General features: G+C 32.9%; 1 protein-coding gene across 7 annotated transcripts in view; it reads left to right on the forward strand.

Moving 5' to 3' along the window:
- The window catches only part of GALNT13 (polypeptide N-acetylgalactosaminyltransferase 13), a 590,308-nt gene that overhangs the window by 271,429 nt on the left and 302,359 nt on the right, over positions 1 to 16,520 (forward strand). For all 7 annotated transcript variants that reach the window (XM_031651262.1, XM_031651267.1, XM_031651266.1 and 4 more), the window contains one exon: positions 4,141 to 4,309. In XM_031651262.1, coding sequence (XP_031507122.1) covers positions 4,141 to 4,309 — 169 coding nt within the window. The remainder of the gene's footprint in view (positions 1 to 4,140; positions 4,310 to 16,520) is intronic.

The following is a 16,520-nucleotide window of genomic DNA, read 5'->3' on the forward strand; positions in this document are numbered from 1 at the left end:
ACTGATTAATTGTAGATCTGAGAATAGAAATACAATTTGAAAGTTTTTTTTTGACAAGCAAGGCATATGGGATATTATTTAGATTTTGATTCAATGTTATGCTTGTACCATTATTCATCACATATTACTATGTTCTCTAACAGAATAAAATCATTTCTTTAAAATCAATCAACTTGAAATGTTTTTTGTTGTTTGTTTTTGCTTCAAGCTTTTTCCTAGATATAAACTAGTTCATTTCTCTTTTTTCAAAGAGACACTGCTCATTAATAAAGGGCTAATTCTGCAAATAAGAAAATGTTCATAATGTAATATACATAAGCAAATAATGCAATTGATAAATAGTGTTCTTTTTGGTAGATTTGTCAGTTGGTTTGTTTATAATATGATCATCTTTATCATTGGAAATTCTAAGATTAAAATAAATGTAAATTAAAGTTTTAAAGTGGGTTCTGTGTTAAAGAAAATGAAAGATATAAAATGATTCTGGTTTTATCATAATTCTACGAGCTTTATAATGTCATTTTGAGTCAAATTAATTATTTTTTTAAATAATTTCACTATATAATTAGGAAGAAAATAGCTCATAGCATAATATATTAATCTCTCTTTGCAGTCTACACCAGCTTTGGTATTTGAGCATTTCATCCATATTCAAATCAACAATAAAAAAAACCACAATGTAGATTTACTTGCCTTCTACATTACATTTACTTGTTAGAGTAGATAAGTAGCACACATATTTAAATGGCAAGTGTTTTTTTTTTCTCTGACTATGAGGAAGCATGGTATTTTGTGAGTACATGAGTTTCTTTGTGTGTGTGCTTTGTAGAGCAAATCAACAGTTGAGGAAAATGGATAGAAATTGCTATTTAAAGGTGCTTAAGATCAGCGATAAGTCACAAAACCCAACTGCTTATTCTGTTCCATTTGTTATTTATGCTATTTGAAGAATTAGAAAAGTGTTTTCTTCTGGTAAGATGCCTTCCTCCAGGTAAAAGCCAGAAGAAGTAAAAGGCTGGCTCCCCAGTATAATTACTTAGCATTCTTTTTGCTTGAGCAAAGTGAAAAACACCAGTAGGTCTGCTTATACACAGGAAAGACACACACACACACACACACACACACACATTTTTTAAATGTCAAAGATATACTCATTAGAAGCTGTTACAGAAAAATGTATTTAACTCTGGGGAGAAGACACTTAACCTGATATTCTTTAAGTTGTTACCTATTCTCCACTAAGAAACTGAGAATAATTAGGAGAATGACTACATGTTGTTTCAAGTAGTCCTAGGTATATGGACACTGTTTATGACCATTTTAATTTTATTGATTATGATACCAAAACATGGCACAATTACTCCTGCTACCACTGATAAACTATAACTTACATAATGTGAAAATAAAATGGTCATGCCTTTGAATATATTGCAAATATCAAATATATCTGTGTGCTTTCAATTGACCTTCATACCTTAAGATGTTAGAATTGAGCCCATGTCTTTTCCACAGAGTGAAATTTTAATCCTATCTGCTTCCTAGTCTTGGAAGCATTGTGTTGATTATGGTAACTTTCTCTGCAGCCTGTCTTCTTACCAGTTTACAGACGGCGAAAGGGATCAGAACATGTACCCCCAAATATACCACTTTGGCATATGGGTTATTTTAAGCTGCAGGCTCATTCTTAAGAAAGAGCACATGCAGGAAGCTGTTTCTGATCTCCCCCTTTCTACCTAAAAGAAGGTCATAAAGTCTCCCATGATGCAGATCCCCCCCACCCCTTCCCACCGTATTAGAAAGCAAAAATTGTTCTCATCACCAGAAGTTAGGAGTCAACACTAGAATGGACCTATGCAAACAAGCTTACTAAAATAACCCTAATCTCCTCATAGTTTTCCCTATTTATTTCCTAGTTACTAACCCACAATTTACTGCCCCTAGTTCCCTACCTAAATCTCCTTTGTATTACCACTTACTGCCAATTTATTATTCTTTGTTTAAAATGGTATATAATCTTTTGGGCTTAAAAGGTTCTTTGACTTTCATTTTCCTTCTGAAGACTCCTGTGTACACATAAAAATATAATTATGTGCTCTTCTTCTATTAATCTGTATTATGCCAGTTTAATTCTTAGATCACCACAGAATGTAAGAGGATAAAGAAGGTTTTGTTCCCCTACAAAGGTATTGTAAACAACTGTAAACGGGGAATTGCTTTCTTAATTTCTAAAAATTATTTTTTAAAATGTACCCCAAATTATTTAACCATTCAGAAGAATCACAAATTTTCAAAATGTTAAAAATCAAGATATTTTTTATACCAGGGAAAAGTTATCTCTTTTTTATGGAATTAAAGTTACAGTACAAAATATGTTTTAAAAAAAAAAAAAAACCCTAAACTGATTATTTATGGTTAATATGAGCACCCATGTGACCTGATTATGTTCTTATTTCAGAATCAGAAAGACTCCCAAAGGAGCCACATAAAAATTCATTTAATATTTTCTGTAGACTAAACTATTTTTTTAATCTTAGAAATGAAAGATACCTTAATGTCATTGTCTCACCAACATCACAAATTCATCCAAAGCCAAATTCAATAACGTCATCTGAGTTCAGGGATATTACATGTACTGACACCCAAAGAAAATTATTTTTATTGAGATTTTATTTCTTAAATTTAGAAAAATATACCTTCTCATAACATTTCTGCCATTATTTCTATTTTTGCTTTTTAAAGTGAATGATAATCTTTGTAAACTTTATTTTGATGACTACTTTTTAAATAGTTTGAAATTGAATACATATTTTTTTCTATATACAATGTTTCCTGTTCTAACTATTTTTATATATGTGAGAGGATTTCAAGGCCAATCACCTTTTTTTAACTCATATCTAAAGGTCCTTAGAGATGCCTATTCTCTTATATAGTTTGACTCATGCCATTACAAAGTCATCAACGGAATGGTCAACTGTGTATTCATACTAATAATACCAGCTTTGATGTTTTGTGATGGTCGGCTCAGAGGAACATTTGCTGGGTGTGTTCTATCCTAGATTTTACCCTATTCATACATTATTTTAGAATTTATATTTTTAATGAAATGTTCTAACTTAAAAATTATTTTTATACGCATTATAGTCTTTTTTTTTTTTCAGTATTTCAAGGTATGCTGTGCCTAAATATGTGCCTTTTAATTTATATGGAAATTAAACTCAGTAAGATTAATGTGTCAGGAACTATAATATAGCAAAACATTGGAAGAGTCAAGACCAGAACCACATTCCTTTCACTTTAACCTAATTTAATATCACTGTGAAGAGGAAGTTCAGGATACATTTGGGCCAAATGGAACTTTGTCTTATTACTATATATTAGCATGCATACAGGTATGTGTAGACAACACACACACCCACACACACTTTGAAACATATACTTTAGATCTAGAAGGGACTTCAGTGTAGTGATAACTTGGGAGAAGTGGCGAGAAAATTAGCCTATATATCAAATCCTGCATTCTCTTAATGAATATTCATCCCAGAATATTACTGTGAAGTTTCAATTATAGAGCACACAGTATCCAAATTCAACTTGACATTTGAAGTTATGTGTCACCACTATGAAGCTTCTTTTGACACAATTCAAAATGTTTTGACAAAGGAATTAAATTATTTATGGGATTAAGCCTTATCAGTTTTGTTTGCCTTTATAAAGATGTAATGGCAGTAGATATGTGAGATATCAAAACATTTAATTGGACGTGAAAAGAAATTAATCTTAATATTCTTTAAACTTCTCTTATTTTACATTATTTTGTCTGCCTAGTGTTCAACTTCATTTTTCTCTAATAAGTGTATTAAATATATGACAGAAGTTTTAACATTTGGTATTTTGTACTGTTTAGAATTATTGTCTTAATGTTTAGTCATCATATAATTTACCTAAACTTGGAAGACAACATGCAGAATTGATGTTTTTCTTTAGCATAGTGTGTGGTTTATAAGCAGTAAAATCTTGATCATTATATTATAAAACCTGTATGTAAATAATATGCTTCAGAATCTAAGACACACAAGTTTATTTATTCAGTTCATTATCTGTGTGTTTGTATGTGTGTCTGTATCTCTGTATGTCTTACAGCTGTTATTTCAAGAAACCAAGAAGGGCCAGGAGAAATGGGAAAAGCTGTGTTAATTCCTAAAGATGACCAAGAGAAAATGAAAGAGCTGTTTAAAATCAATCAGTTTAACCTGATGGCCAGTGATTTGATTGCCCTTAATAGAAGTCTGCCAGATGTAAGATTAGAAGGGTAAGTTTTACATTTGTTGTATACTCTTTTATATTCATAATCACCATATTTCAGAATCTCAGAATTTCCACTAACTCAGATTATATCAGTTCTAGAAATGTGTGGTTCTGAGTACCTATCACATAGCAGGAATTTATTGTGCATGCATATGCTGAAAAAGATGAGCTATTTTCTTCCCTGGCAAAGCAAAATATGTTACTTGCAAAGACGCTGCAAAATACTCAGACCAAACAGGTTTTTATTTGTGAGATGTTTTTTGTTGTTGCCATTTTGTTTTGCTTTCTTTATCTACCAGATGTAGAGCAAATATGCTCTTTAATAGATTACAGTTGTATATTGCTTAACACTGCAGAAATGTCCCGGAAAATCTGTCATTAGGCAATTTTGTCATTGCATAAGCATCATAAGTGTATTTACACAAACCTATATGGTATAGACTACTACACTTCTAGGTTGTATAATATAGCCTATTGTTTCTAGGCTGTAACTCTATACAGCATATTACTGTATTGAACACTGTAGATAAATGTAACATTATGTTAAGTATTTTTGTATCTAAATATAGAAAAGGTATAGTAAAAACATGATGTAACACATAAAAATTTGCATACTTGTATAGGTCATGTAGCATGAATGGAGCTTGCAGGACTGAAAGTTGCTCTGGGTGACTCAGTGAGTGTGTAGTGAGTGTGAAGGCTTAGGGCATTACTGTACCCTACTGTAGACTTTATAAACACTATACACTTAGGTTATACTAAATTTATTTTTAAAATTTCTTTCTTCAGTAATGAATTAACCTTACATTACTGTGATGTTGTTACTTCATAAAGTCTTTAATTTTTTTCACTTTTAAACTATTTAGTATTAATACTTAGCTTAAAACACAAGCATATTGTACAGCTGTATAAAATATTTTCTTTATATCCTTATTCTATTAGTTTTTTTCTGTTTTTAATGTAATTTTTAATTTTTTCTGTTAAAAACGAAGACACAAACACACACATTAGCCTAGATCTATTCAGGGTCAGTATCATCAAAACATCATTAGGCAATAGGAATCTTTCTGATTTATTATAATCTTATGAGACCATCATCATATATGTGATCTGTCATTGTGCAATGCATGGCTATATTTGCCTTACTGCATAAAAAGGTCCATATACTTTACATATAAAAAGTATACCTGCATTGTTATTCCAGCATAAAAATAGCTAATTGTCCATATGACTCTTTGACCCTATAAAAGTGGTTTATTATGGTTTCCAGCAATTTATACTGCTGTTTATAATTAGAATGCTTGATTATCAGCTATGGAAGAAATATGCACTTGGAAAATAATATTACATGAAAAATGGTGTAGAAAAATTCAATTTTTATGTGATTAACTGTAAGCTATGCTCTAGATAGTTGAACATATTTTAAATGCATGTAATAAAATGAAATTTAGTGGCAGAATTGTAATTCTAGTATAGAGTCCTTGTAAAGCAAACTCTTGGCATTAATAAAGATGTGTCTTGAGATTTTAGAAAATCCCCAAGTTTACAAATATACTCCAGGACACACTTCCATGTAAATATAAATTGTTCTTTTGAGCACTTAATGACTTTTCTCTACATGCAACAGAACATAATCAATGCAAATAAAAATTGCCACCTCTAGTGGGCTACATTACAGTACTGTGTCATGATATTAGCATCATATTTACTAACTCTTATTGTTTTCTTTCTGAATTACTTCATATAATATGAAAATGTTGGCTGGACTCCGTGGCTCATGCCTGTAATCCTAGCACTTTGGGAGGCCAAGGCAGGCGGATCACCTGAGGTCAGGAGTTCAAGACCAACCTGACCAATATGGTGAAACCCCATCTCTACTAAAAATACAAAATTAGCTGAGTGTGGTGGTGCACGCCTGTAATCCCAGCTACTTGGGAGGCTGAGGCAGGAGAATCGCTTGAACCTGAGAGGCAGAGGCTGCAGTGGGCCGAGATTTTGCCATTGCACTCCAGCCTGGGCAACAAGAGCAAAACTCTGTCTCAGAAAAAAAAAAAGAAAATCTTGTTGAGATTCCAGGGCTCGTAATTGTCAGAGGTTTATTTGGTAGCTTAGTAACTGCTTTGTCACAACCATTGTATACTTTTGAAATGTCTCTCTCAACAAAATCACAAGTAATTACATATTGTGGACATTTTTGGCCCCTGGAAAATAGTTCAACATTTAATATTAAATTTGTGCATTGCAAATTACTATGTAAAAATAGTTTTACATGTAGTCCTGTACATGTATATATATTTGTTTGTATATACATTTAAAAGTATATACAATAAGCATATACAAAAAATATGTACAATAAGCATAGTCTTCAAAGCAATTTTGAGCATTTTGGATGCTAAGTTTATAATGTTTTAACGTTGCGTTTATTACTTTGTTTTATATGCTGTAGTATGCTTTAGTGCAGTGGTCCCCAACCTTTTGGTACTGGGGACCAGTTTTGTGGAAGACAATTTTTCTACAGATTTGGAGGTGGCGGGTTGGGGGTTGGGAGTGATTTCAGGATGAAACTGTTCTAACTCAGTTCATCAGGCATTAGATTCTCATAAGGAGCACACAGCCTAGATCCCTCGCATGTGTAGTTCACAATAGGGTTTGTGCTTCTATGAAAATCTAATGCAGTGGCTGATCTGACAGGAGACTGCGTTCAGGTGATAATGCTTGCTCTCAGGCAGCTCACCTCCTGCTGTGTGGCTGGGTTCCTATAACAGGCCAGGACCAGTACTGGTCCTTAGCCCCAGGGACCTCTGCTGTAGTGTGATAAAATGAGTGGATATGATACTTACATATTCCAGAAAACTAGGTAAACACTATTTCAAGTTTTTAAAAATTCTTGACTTTCAATCGTCAGAATACAAATAAATCAGAAGCATGAATTCAAAAAAACAAAACAAACAAAAAAACTCCATTGAGCTAGTGTTTAAAATATTCATAGTCCGTGATTTTTTTTCTTTTAAGAGTCTCTGCCAGGCACGTGGCTCATGCCTGTAATTCCAGCACTTTGGGAGGCTGAGGCGGGCAGATCACCTGAGGTCACGGGTTTGAGACCAACCTGGCCACCATGTGAAACCCCTTCTCTACTACAAATACAAAAATTACCCAGGTGTGGTGGCCTATGCCTGTAATCCCAGCTACTCGGGTGGCTGAAGCAGGAGAATCACTTGAACCCAGGAGGCAGAGGTTGCGGTGAGCCATGATTTTGCCACTGCACTCCAGCCTGGGTGACAGAGAAAAAAAAAAAAAAGAGAATATCTTAGCTCTAGTTTGTTATCTTAGTCTAAAAAAAAAAAAAAAAAAAAAAAAAGAAGGATCCCTTACCATACTAAGTTTATGAGTAAGTCATAAACTGTAGAGAGATCCAACATTATAAATGAATAAGTCAAGTTGCTTAGCATGAAAAGTACATAAAATCCTATATTTACTCTGGTTACTATTGCTTGGATTCTCGTATTTTACAGTTTCTGAAATAATATTAATGAAATATTTTTTCATTTTATTTTTATATAAAACCACAGTGTATGTTGTAAGTAAGAAAACAGAAATACCATGCAAAATTCCTAGACAAGTCACAGTATATGAGGTTTACCAAGGACATTTGCAAGTCATCTTGAATGACTCAATTGTGGGACTGCCTGGGAACAACTAATGTTGAAAAACTTACCATGAGTCACATAGCCAAACTGTTATTTAAAAGATGTAGAAATGTTAATACTCATTTGATCTAGAAAATATTTTTATAATTTGGTTGTATGTCAGTTACAGTTCAGTTTTTGGATAATTATATCCTAAAAAGATATAGATATATTAAGCTAGCACAAGTGATGACTGATATAAATTATATAAAGATGTAAAAAGAATAGGATTCTAAAATAATTAATTTAAGAAGAAGCTGAATTTATTTTAGTGGAAAACTTGAGTTGATACTTAGAAAGTGTCTGAGTCATCCAAACTGTGAATTCATTCAAATATTTAATCATATTTTACTGCGTTATACCTTTAAACTATTTTGGCTAAATTCAGAAAATTGTCCAAAAAGTTTAATGTTATGTTTGATGTTAATATCAATTTGCAAATACTGGAAAATGTATTCAGGGAATAAATCTAAGCATATATCCTATGTTTACACAGGAACAGACTAGGTAAAAATAGTTTTTTTTGGAGGCAGTTGTGAATAACCATTAGGACAAACTGAAGTTCTGTTCTGTAATATCTATCCCTAGGAATGTTTAAATATTTCTAAAAAATTACTTAAAGTATTTAATTTTTTAATACATGCAACACATTTGTATGTAATCTTATATACTACATATAATATATATATACACACACACATAGAGAGGGGGAGAGAGAGAGAGAGACTACATAAGAATCCCAGAAATGAAGGGCCTTCAAGAAGGTAAAACATTTCATAAAGAGGCATCTGCCCTTTATTGTACTTAAAATATAAAAGTAACATAATTTTTTTGTAACTAGCATCTTATATCAAAAAATTAGGATTGCATACAAATGTGTATTATATATATAATATATAATATAAATTATATTTATATATACATAGAGACTAAAAATTTACATATAAATTTACATATAAATTTTATTTATATGTATAAATAAAATTTTAGACAGCTGTAACCAGCCCTCTCTCTCCTTTGTCCATTCCCCCACAAATAAAATTTTTAAAAGGGAAAGTCTTAATAGTCTATCTGATTCAGAATGTTGAGAAAAATGACTATTAACTAATGGCTCAGCATTAGAAATTTGTTAGCATGTTTCTCATCAACTGTAGGGCTAATATTTGTAAATTTATATATTTTGGATTTCATAAGAGCAGGATTTAAATACTTCTGTTGTCAGAAAGTAAATAAATGGATGTCATTTTGTTTGGTTTTTAACCTAAAGTTATTTCGCATTTACTTGAATTCAGTCATTTAATAACACTTCAAGGGCTGGTATTGAGTTTTTTGAAGGTTATAATGCAGCTAGCATTTAAATATTTTTCATCAGGAAAAAAATTGAGAAAATAGAAATTTTATTTTAGCTTTTTATATCCTAGGCCAAATAACTGCTTCTTAGGTATGCACACTTTCAAATCGATAAAGAGGAAAAGACTCTATCAGCCTTACATTATTAGTGGAAGAGGAGCTGTAGCATACGAATTTTGAGTAAGTTGCTCTCAAAGGACAAAGAATTTATTTATTACATAAAGTAGGAATAAGATATAGTATATATTTTTTCTGTGCTCAATCTCATGAGTACATGTTCATTTATAAGGTTTGCCTTTCCCATAAATTAAAATATGATAAATGTAGCATTGATTGCACAAAAGAGAAATAGAAAATGAGAATATTAATTGGATTTCCAATCTCTGTTCCACATCTTTTCTTTTTAATTTGAGAATTATTGCAACATTTATATGCTGGTAAAAGTCTTCCCTGTGAAGATAATAATAATTTCTTTAATAATTTGATTTATGTAATGTGCTCATGTGTAGAATTAATTTCACTATCCAGATTAAAACTGGTATGTTAGAATGCCTGCATGTTTACATATGCACAAGGTATGTATATATATACACACACGCACGCATACATACACACATAGGTACACACCTATGTATACACATACACACACATATATACACACACTTGAGGCATGTGGATATAAGTATTATTATCATTTGGGGGATAATAATACTGTTACACTGTAAGTTTTCTTTCAAATAAAGTAGAGTAACACATATCTAGGCATGTTCTCAGGGACACATTTAAGTACATCATATGCAGAAAACATGCCACATAACCTTTATTTACACTTGAACTACCCCTCCATGGCTTCCTTATGTAATTTAATTTTCTGACACTACTACCTTCAACTTCTAAAAAAAATGTGGTACTATATGCATAACATAAAATTTACCATTTTAACTATTTTAAAGCACATAGTTAAGTAGTGTTAAGTATAAAGGGCATCAGAATATGCTACCCTAAAATATGCCAATTTATCATAAAGATTATTTTGAGCTGAAGGCAATTAAGGAAAAGCAGGCATAGGAAACCTCTCTGCTCTTCCCCATCTACCTAAAGTAGGGCATACATTTGACTTATAAAAGTATCCCCCACTCTCATACTATGAGGAGAAGAGCAACCTTTATTAGCAGAGATAGAAATGCTGCCAAGATAAGCCAGCATAATCAAATTTCATTAAATAGCCTTTATTATCCATTAGTTTCCCTACTACATTACAGAGTTTCCCACCCTAGAAGCCCCAAAACCTTTTCCTTTGTCTTGCCACTTCTCCACGATTCATCACCCTTTTTTAAAATGCCATATAAACCTACTGAGTTTAACTACTTGTTTGGGTCTTCACTTCTTTTCTATGAAGGTCTCTGTTCATGTGAAAATCAAATGATTATAATCAAATAAAATGTGTATGCCTTTTTTTCCTGTTAATCTGTGGGGTTTTTTTGTTAGTTTAATTCACAAGCCCCAGTTACAGAACCTAAGAAGGTAGAGGAAAGGTTTTTCTGTTCCCTATAAGTGAATTTACATTGTTGTGCAATGGATCTTTAGCATTATTTTTATTTTGTAAAACTGAAATTCTATAGCCGTTAAACAGCAACTCCACATTTCCCCAGCCCCTAGCAACCACCATTCTATGTTCTGACTTTCTGAGGTTGATATTTTCAGCATTTATCAGGACCTAATTGTGTACCCATGAAAACTAAGAGATACGGTTTTACATTAGATAATGGAATATATATATATATATTTGAATGATATATATAATATATTATATATAATATGTATTTTTAAAATGGTATACATAAATCAAAATGATATATATAATTCAAATATATATTTATATATCTCCTAGTATGTAGCAGTGTGAATTTAGAAGTGCCATTATATCAAGGTGTGATGAAGGACAGTTTTACAGGAAGGTGTATTTGGAACCAAGCTTTGTAAGATGAATTTGTGTAGAACCAGGCTGACAGAAACGAGACAGCAGAAAGGATAGTATAGACAAGAAAGCCAGTTCTGAGTAGAGGAGGGCCAATGAAACTGTTTGTTAGGAACATGGATCATAGGTAAACAGATATGGAGCCTGGCTATCATTTTATTTATACTCTCAATAATTTATATATTCACGTTTACCAAATACCTGTTAGTTTGTTTGTTTTTGCAAATTCTAATTGAGAAAGCAGAAAATCTATTTTTCATTTTCTAAATCTACACGGTAATCATGTTTTTGCTTATGTTTTTCCTACTCGAGTTATGTAGGCCTGAAAGGGTTTTTAAAATATTATCCACTATCATGGTTGTTATTATGTTCTCATATTTCTAGTATTTCATTTTGTTCCCTATATTTTTGTTCTATGTGGCTTAAGGCAGACATACTCAATTATTTAAACCTCAGTAAAAATTAGAGTTCACAGCAATTAAATCAGACAGATTTTTTCCAAAAAAATAAGAAAATTTAATACAGAAAAGGTAATTTTTAAAATGCAGAAGGTTTGGATAACCAAGGAATAGAAAACGATGATACAGTTTAGACAGAAGGTATGTGAGGCCTTGTGAGAAGAGAAAACAATTAGAAAGTTGTTAACTATTCATCCAAGCTCACTGGCCTGCAGAGGATGATGAAGAGTCTTAAAAACAATTTTATTTAGAAGGCAACAAGGAGGTTTTAGAACAAAAACATGGTGTGATGGAAATGATATTTAGGAAGAGTTATTTTTGCAGTAGTATATAAAAGGTATTATAGATAAGAGAAGCCTGAATTTAGTAAGATTCCCTATTGGCTATTATAGTCACATAGATCTGATTGGATGAGGAACTTGTCTAGGATAACAGCCTTAGAAACATAAAGCAATATGTAGTAATTAATTAAAATGAAGAGAAAGAAAACACATCAAATTTAAGATAGCTTCAGGAGGGATGGGAATGTGGTTGAATTTTCAACTTTATTTGTATGTGTAAGTATTTGTGTATGTGCATTTATAGGAAAGAGAGATAGGAACTGTAAGTAAAAATTATCATAAGTATATTTTCAAGTGATTTTCCAGAATTGGTGACTTACTAGATACAAGGGAAGTCAAAATATGACTTTAATGTTTCAAATTGGGTGACTAGGAGATTTGTGGTATTGCTGATTGTTTATGTTTGTGTATGTGTGTGTGTGTGTATAAACATACATATACAAAGAGTCACATAAATGCCACTTTTAATATGGATAGTAGAATTTACTTCACATTCACATATAAGAACATTAGATAAATCAAAATATTATGGAAACTATTATTGTTATCTTTAGAGGCAAGATTTTTACCAGCATATGAAAGCTATAGTAATTCTCAACTTAAAAATAAAAGACATGTACCAGAGATCAGAAATTCAATTAATGTCCTTGTTTCTATTTCACCTTTATGAAATCAATGCTGCCTTTATCTGTATATTATTACAGTAATTGTTCAAAATATAATTTTTAAAATCAGTCATTTGAAAGTCAGTCTTTATAGTTAAAATGTGTATTTTTGGCCGGGCGCTGTGGCTCAAGCCTGTAATCCCAGCACTTTGGGAGGCCGAGACGGGCGGATCACAAGGTCAGGAGATCGAGACCATCCTGGCTAACCTGGTGAAACCCCGTCTCTACTAAAAAAATACAAAAAACTAGCCGGGCGAGGTGGCGGGCGCCTGTAGTCCCAGCTACTCGGGAGGCTGAGGCAGGAGAATGGCGTGAACCTGGGAGGCAGAGCTTGCAGTGAGCTGAGATCCGGCCACTGCATTCCAGCCTGGGCGACAGAGCAAGACTCTGTCTCAAAAAAAAAAAAAAAGTGTATTTTTTTTACTCGTCTCATGGAAAAAAATCTAATTTATAAAGCAAAGATTTTTTTTAGTAAACATTTGCAGATCGATTCAACTTAAGAAAGCAGATATTTCTGTTATTGCTAGAAAAATCCTGTGTGGAAGGAATATTTGACTTTGTATTCAATTACCTCTCACTATTTTTTGCCCCCGATGTTTTCTGTGCACATATCAGTTTCTTATGGGAAGGGTAAATTGTTCTAATTCCAGCTTACACTAATATTTTTCTGAGGAAGAATGTGATTTTATAGTTAAATTAATTCATGATAGTAAGACATAGTTTTGTTGACATGAAATATGTTAGCATCTGTCTAAAAATTCTCATTGTATATTATAATTAATATTCTCATCAGCTTGCAAAGTCTCCCCATATAAGCCAGTATACTTTCTGTATGGTAATTGCTGTTTAAATTAGAAAATTTATATTTGGATTTTGAGTTTTAATATTTAATGTTGCTATGTAATTTTGTTCATTAAGAATATTGAAAACAAGGCCAAAAATAAGTTGCATTTTGTTACATTCCAAGTCCAACTTGAAATAAATGGAACACAAGTAATGGTTATACTTTTAGGATAAAACTATATATGTACAAATATATTTTCTACATATATTTATGTATTGCATAATACATATATATTCTACATATATTTATGTATTGCATTTATAGTGTCTTATTTTGTTTTTTCCTTAACATAAAGCACTTTCTATTATTTTTTATGTCTTTTTATTTGTGAGTTATAGTATAGATACAGACAGAGACATTTTCTGTAAAATGTCATAGGAGACTTTCTGGTAATATTTGACCAGATAGTTAATTTTCTAAGATAGTGTTCTATCTTCAAATAGAAATGGAAAGATCAAATATAATGTGATTGTTTTATCATCATACTATATAAAATGGTGTTGAATTCCACAATATAAATTATTTTTTATTTTTAAACTAAATCTTCAAAAATTGTCCTGATATAATAAGAAAATACAGCATCCCAAAACATAATATTAATATTTGTCATCTTTAGTTGCACAGATTCTTTAGTTCTTTGTAAAGAACATTATTAGATCTTCATAAGAAATGAAATATTGCTGTTTACAAGTTTAATGCACATATGTAACCTATAATTCTGTACGAAACTTTTACAATCCCTTAAGAAATGTCCTGCAAATTTGATAATTTTTTTTTAATTTTATTTTTTATTTTTATTATTATACTTTAAGTTCTAGGTACATGTGCACAACGTGCAGGTTTGTTACATATGTATACAGGTGCCATGTTGGTGTTCTGCACCCATTAACTCACCATTTACATTAGATATATCTCCTAATGCTATCCCTCCCCGCTGTCCCCTCTCCACAATAGACCCCGGTGTGTGTTCTCCTTCCTGTGTCTAAGTGATCTTATTGTTCAGTTTCCACCTATGACTGAGAATGTGCGGTGTTTGGTTTTCTGTTCTTCTGATAGTTTGCTAAGAATGATGGTTTCCAGCTGCATCCATGTCCCTACAAAGGACACAAGCTCATCTTCTTTATGGCTGCATAGTATTCAACGGTGTATATGTGCCACATTTTCTTAATCCAGTCTGTCATGGATGGACATTTGGGTTGATTCCAAGTCTTTGCTGTTGTAAATAGTGCCGCAATAAACATACGTGTGCATGTGTCTTTATAGCAGCATGACTTATAATCCTTTGGGTATATACCCAGTAATGGGATGGCTGGATCATATGGTATTTTTAGTTCTAGATCCTTGAGGAATCGCCATACTGTTTTCCAAAATGGTTGAACTAGTTTACAGTCCCACCAACAGTGTAAAAGTGTTCCTATTTCTCCACAACCTCTCCAGCACCTATTGTTTCCTGACTTTTTTTTTTTTTTTTGAGACAGAGTCTCGCTCTGTGGCCCAGGCTGGAGTGCAGTGGCCGGATCTCAGCTCACTGCAAGCTCTGCCTCCCGGGTTTACACCATTCTCCTGCCTCAGCCTCCCGAGTAGCTGGGACTACAGGCACCCGCCATCTCGCCCGGCTAGTTTTTTGTTTTAGTAGAGACGGGGTTTCACCGGGTTAGCCAGGATGGTCTCGATCTCCTGACCTTGTGATCCGCCCGTCTCGGCCTCCCAAAGTGCTGGGATTACAGGCTTGAGCCACCGCGCCTGGCCTGTTTCCTGACTTTTTAATGATTGCCATTCTAACTGGTGTGAGATGGTATCTCATTGTGGTTTTGACTTGCATTTCTCTGATGGCCAGTGATGATGAGCATTTTTTCATGTGTCTGTTGGCTGTATGAATGTCTTCTTTTGAGACGTGTCTGGTCGTATCCTTTGCCCACTTTTTGATGGGGTTGTTTGTTTTTTTCTTGTAAATTTGTTTGAGTTCTTTGTAGGTTCTGGATATTAGCCCTTTGTCAGATGAGTAGATTGCAAAAATTTTCTCCCATTCTGTAGGTTGCCTGTTCACTCTGATGGTAGTTTCTTTTGCTGTGCAGAAGCTCTTTAGTTTAATTAGATCCCATTTGTCAATTTTGGCTTTTGTTGCCATTACTTTTGGTGTTTTAGACATGAAGTCCTTGCCCATGCCTATGTCCTCAATGGTATTACCTAGGTTTTCTTGTAGGGTTTTTGTGGTGTTAGGTCTAACATTTAAATCTCTAATCCATCTAGAATTAATTTTCGTATAAGGAGTAAGGAAAGGATCCAGTTTCAGCTTTCTACGTATGGCTAGTCAATTTTCCCAGCACAATTTATTAAATAAGGAATCCTGTCCCCATTTCTTGTTTTTGTCAGATTTGTCAAAGATCAGATGATTGTAGATGTGTGGTATTATTTCTGAGGGCTCTGTTCTGTTTCATTGGTCTAGATCTCTGTTTTGGTACCAGTACCATGCTGTTTTCGTTACTGTAGCCATGTAATATAGTTTGAAGTCAGGTAGCATGACGCCTCCAGCTTTGTTCTTTTGGCTTAGGATTGTCTTGGCAGTGTGGGGTCTTTTTTGGTTCCATATGAACTTTAAAGCAGTTTTTTCCAATTCTGTGAAGAAACTCATTGGTAGCTTAGTGGAGATGGCATTGAATCTATAAATTACCTTGGGCAGTATGGCCATTTTCACAATATTGATTCTTCCTATCCATGAGCATGTATGTTTTTCCATTTGTTTCTGTCCTCTTTTATTTCACTGAGCAGTGGTTTGTAGTTCTCCTTGAAGAGGTCCTTTATATCCCTTGTAAGTTGGATTCCTAGGTATGTTATTCTCTTTGAAGCAATTGTGAATGGGAGTTCATTCATGATTTGGCTCTCTGTTTGTCTG

This window comes from Papio anubis, chromosome 10 (genome assembly GCF_008728515.1).
Source record: "Papio anubis isolate 15944 chromosome 10, Panubis1.0, whole genome shotgun sequence".
Taxonomy (NCBI): domain Eukaryota; kingdom Metazoa; phylum Chordata; class Mammalia; order Primates; family Cercopithecidae; genus Papio; species Papio anubis.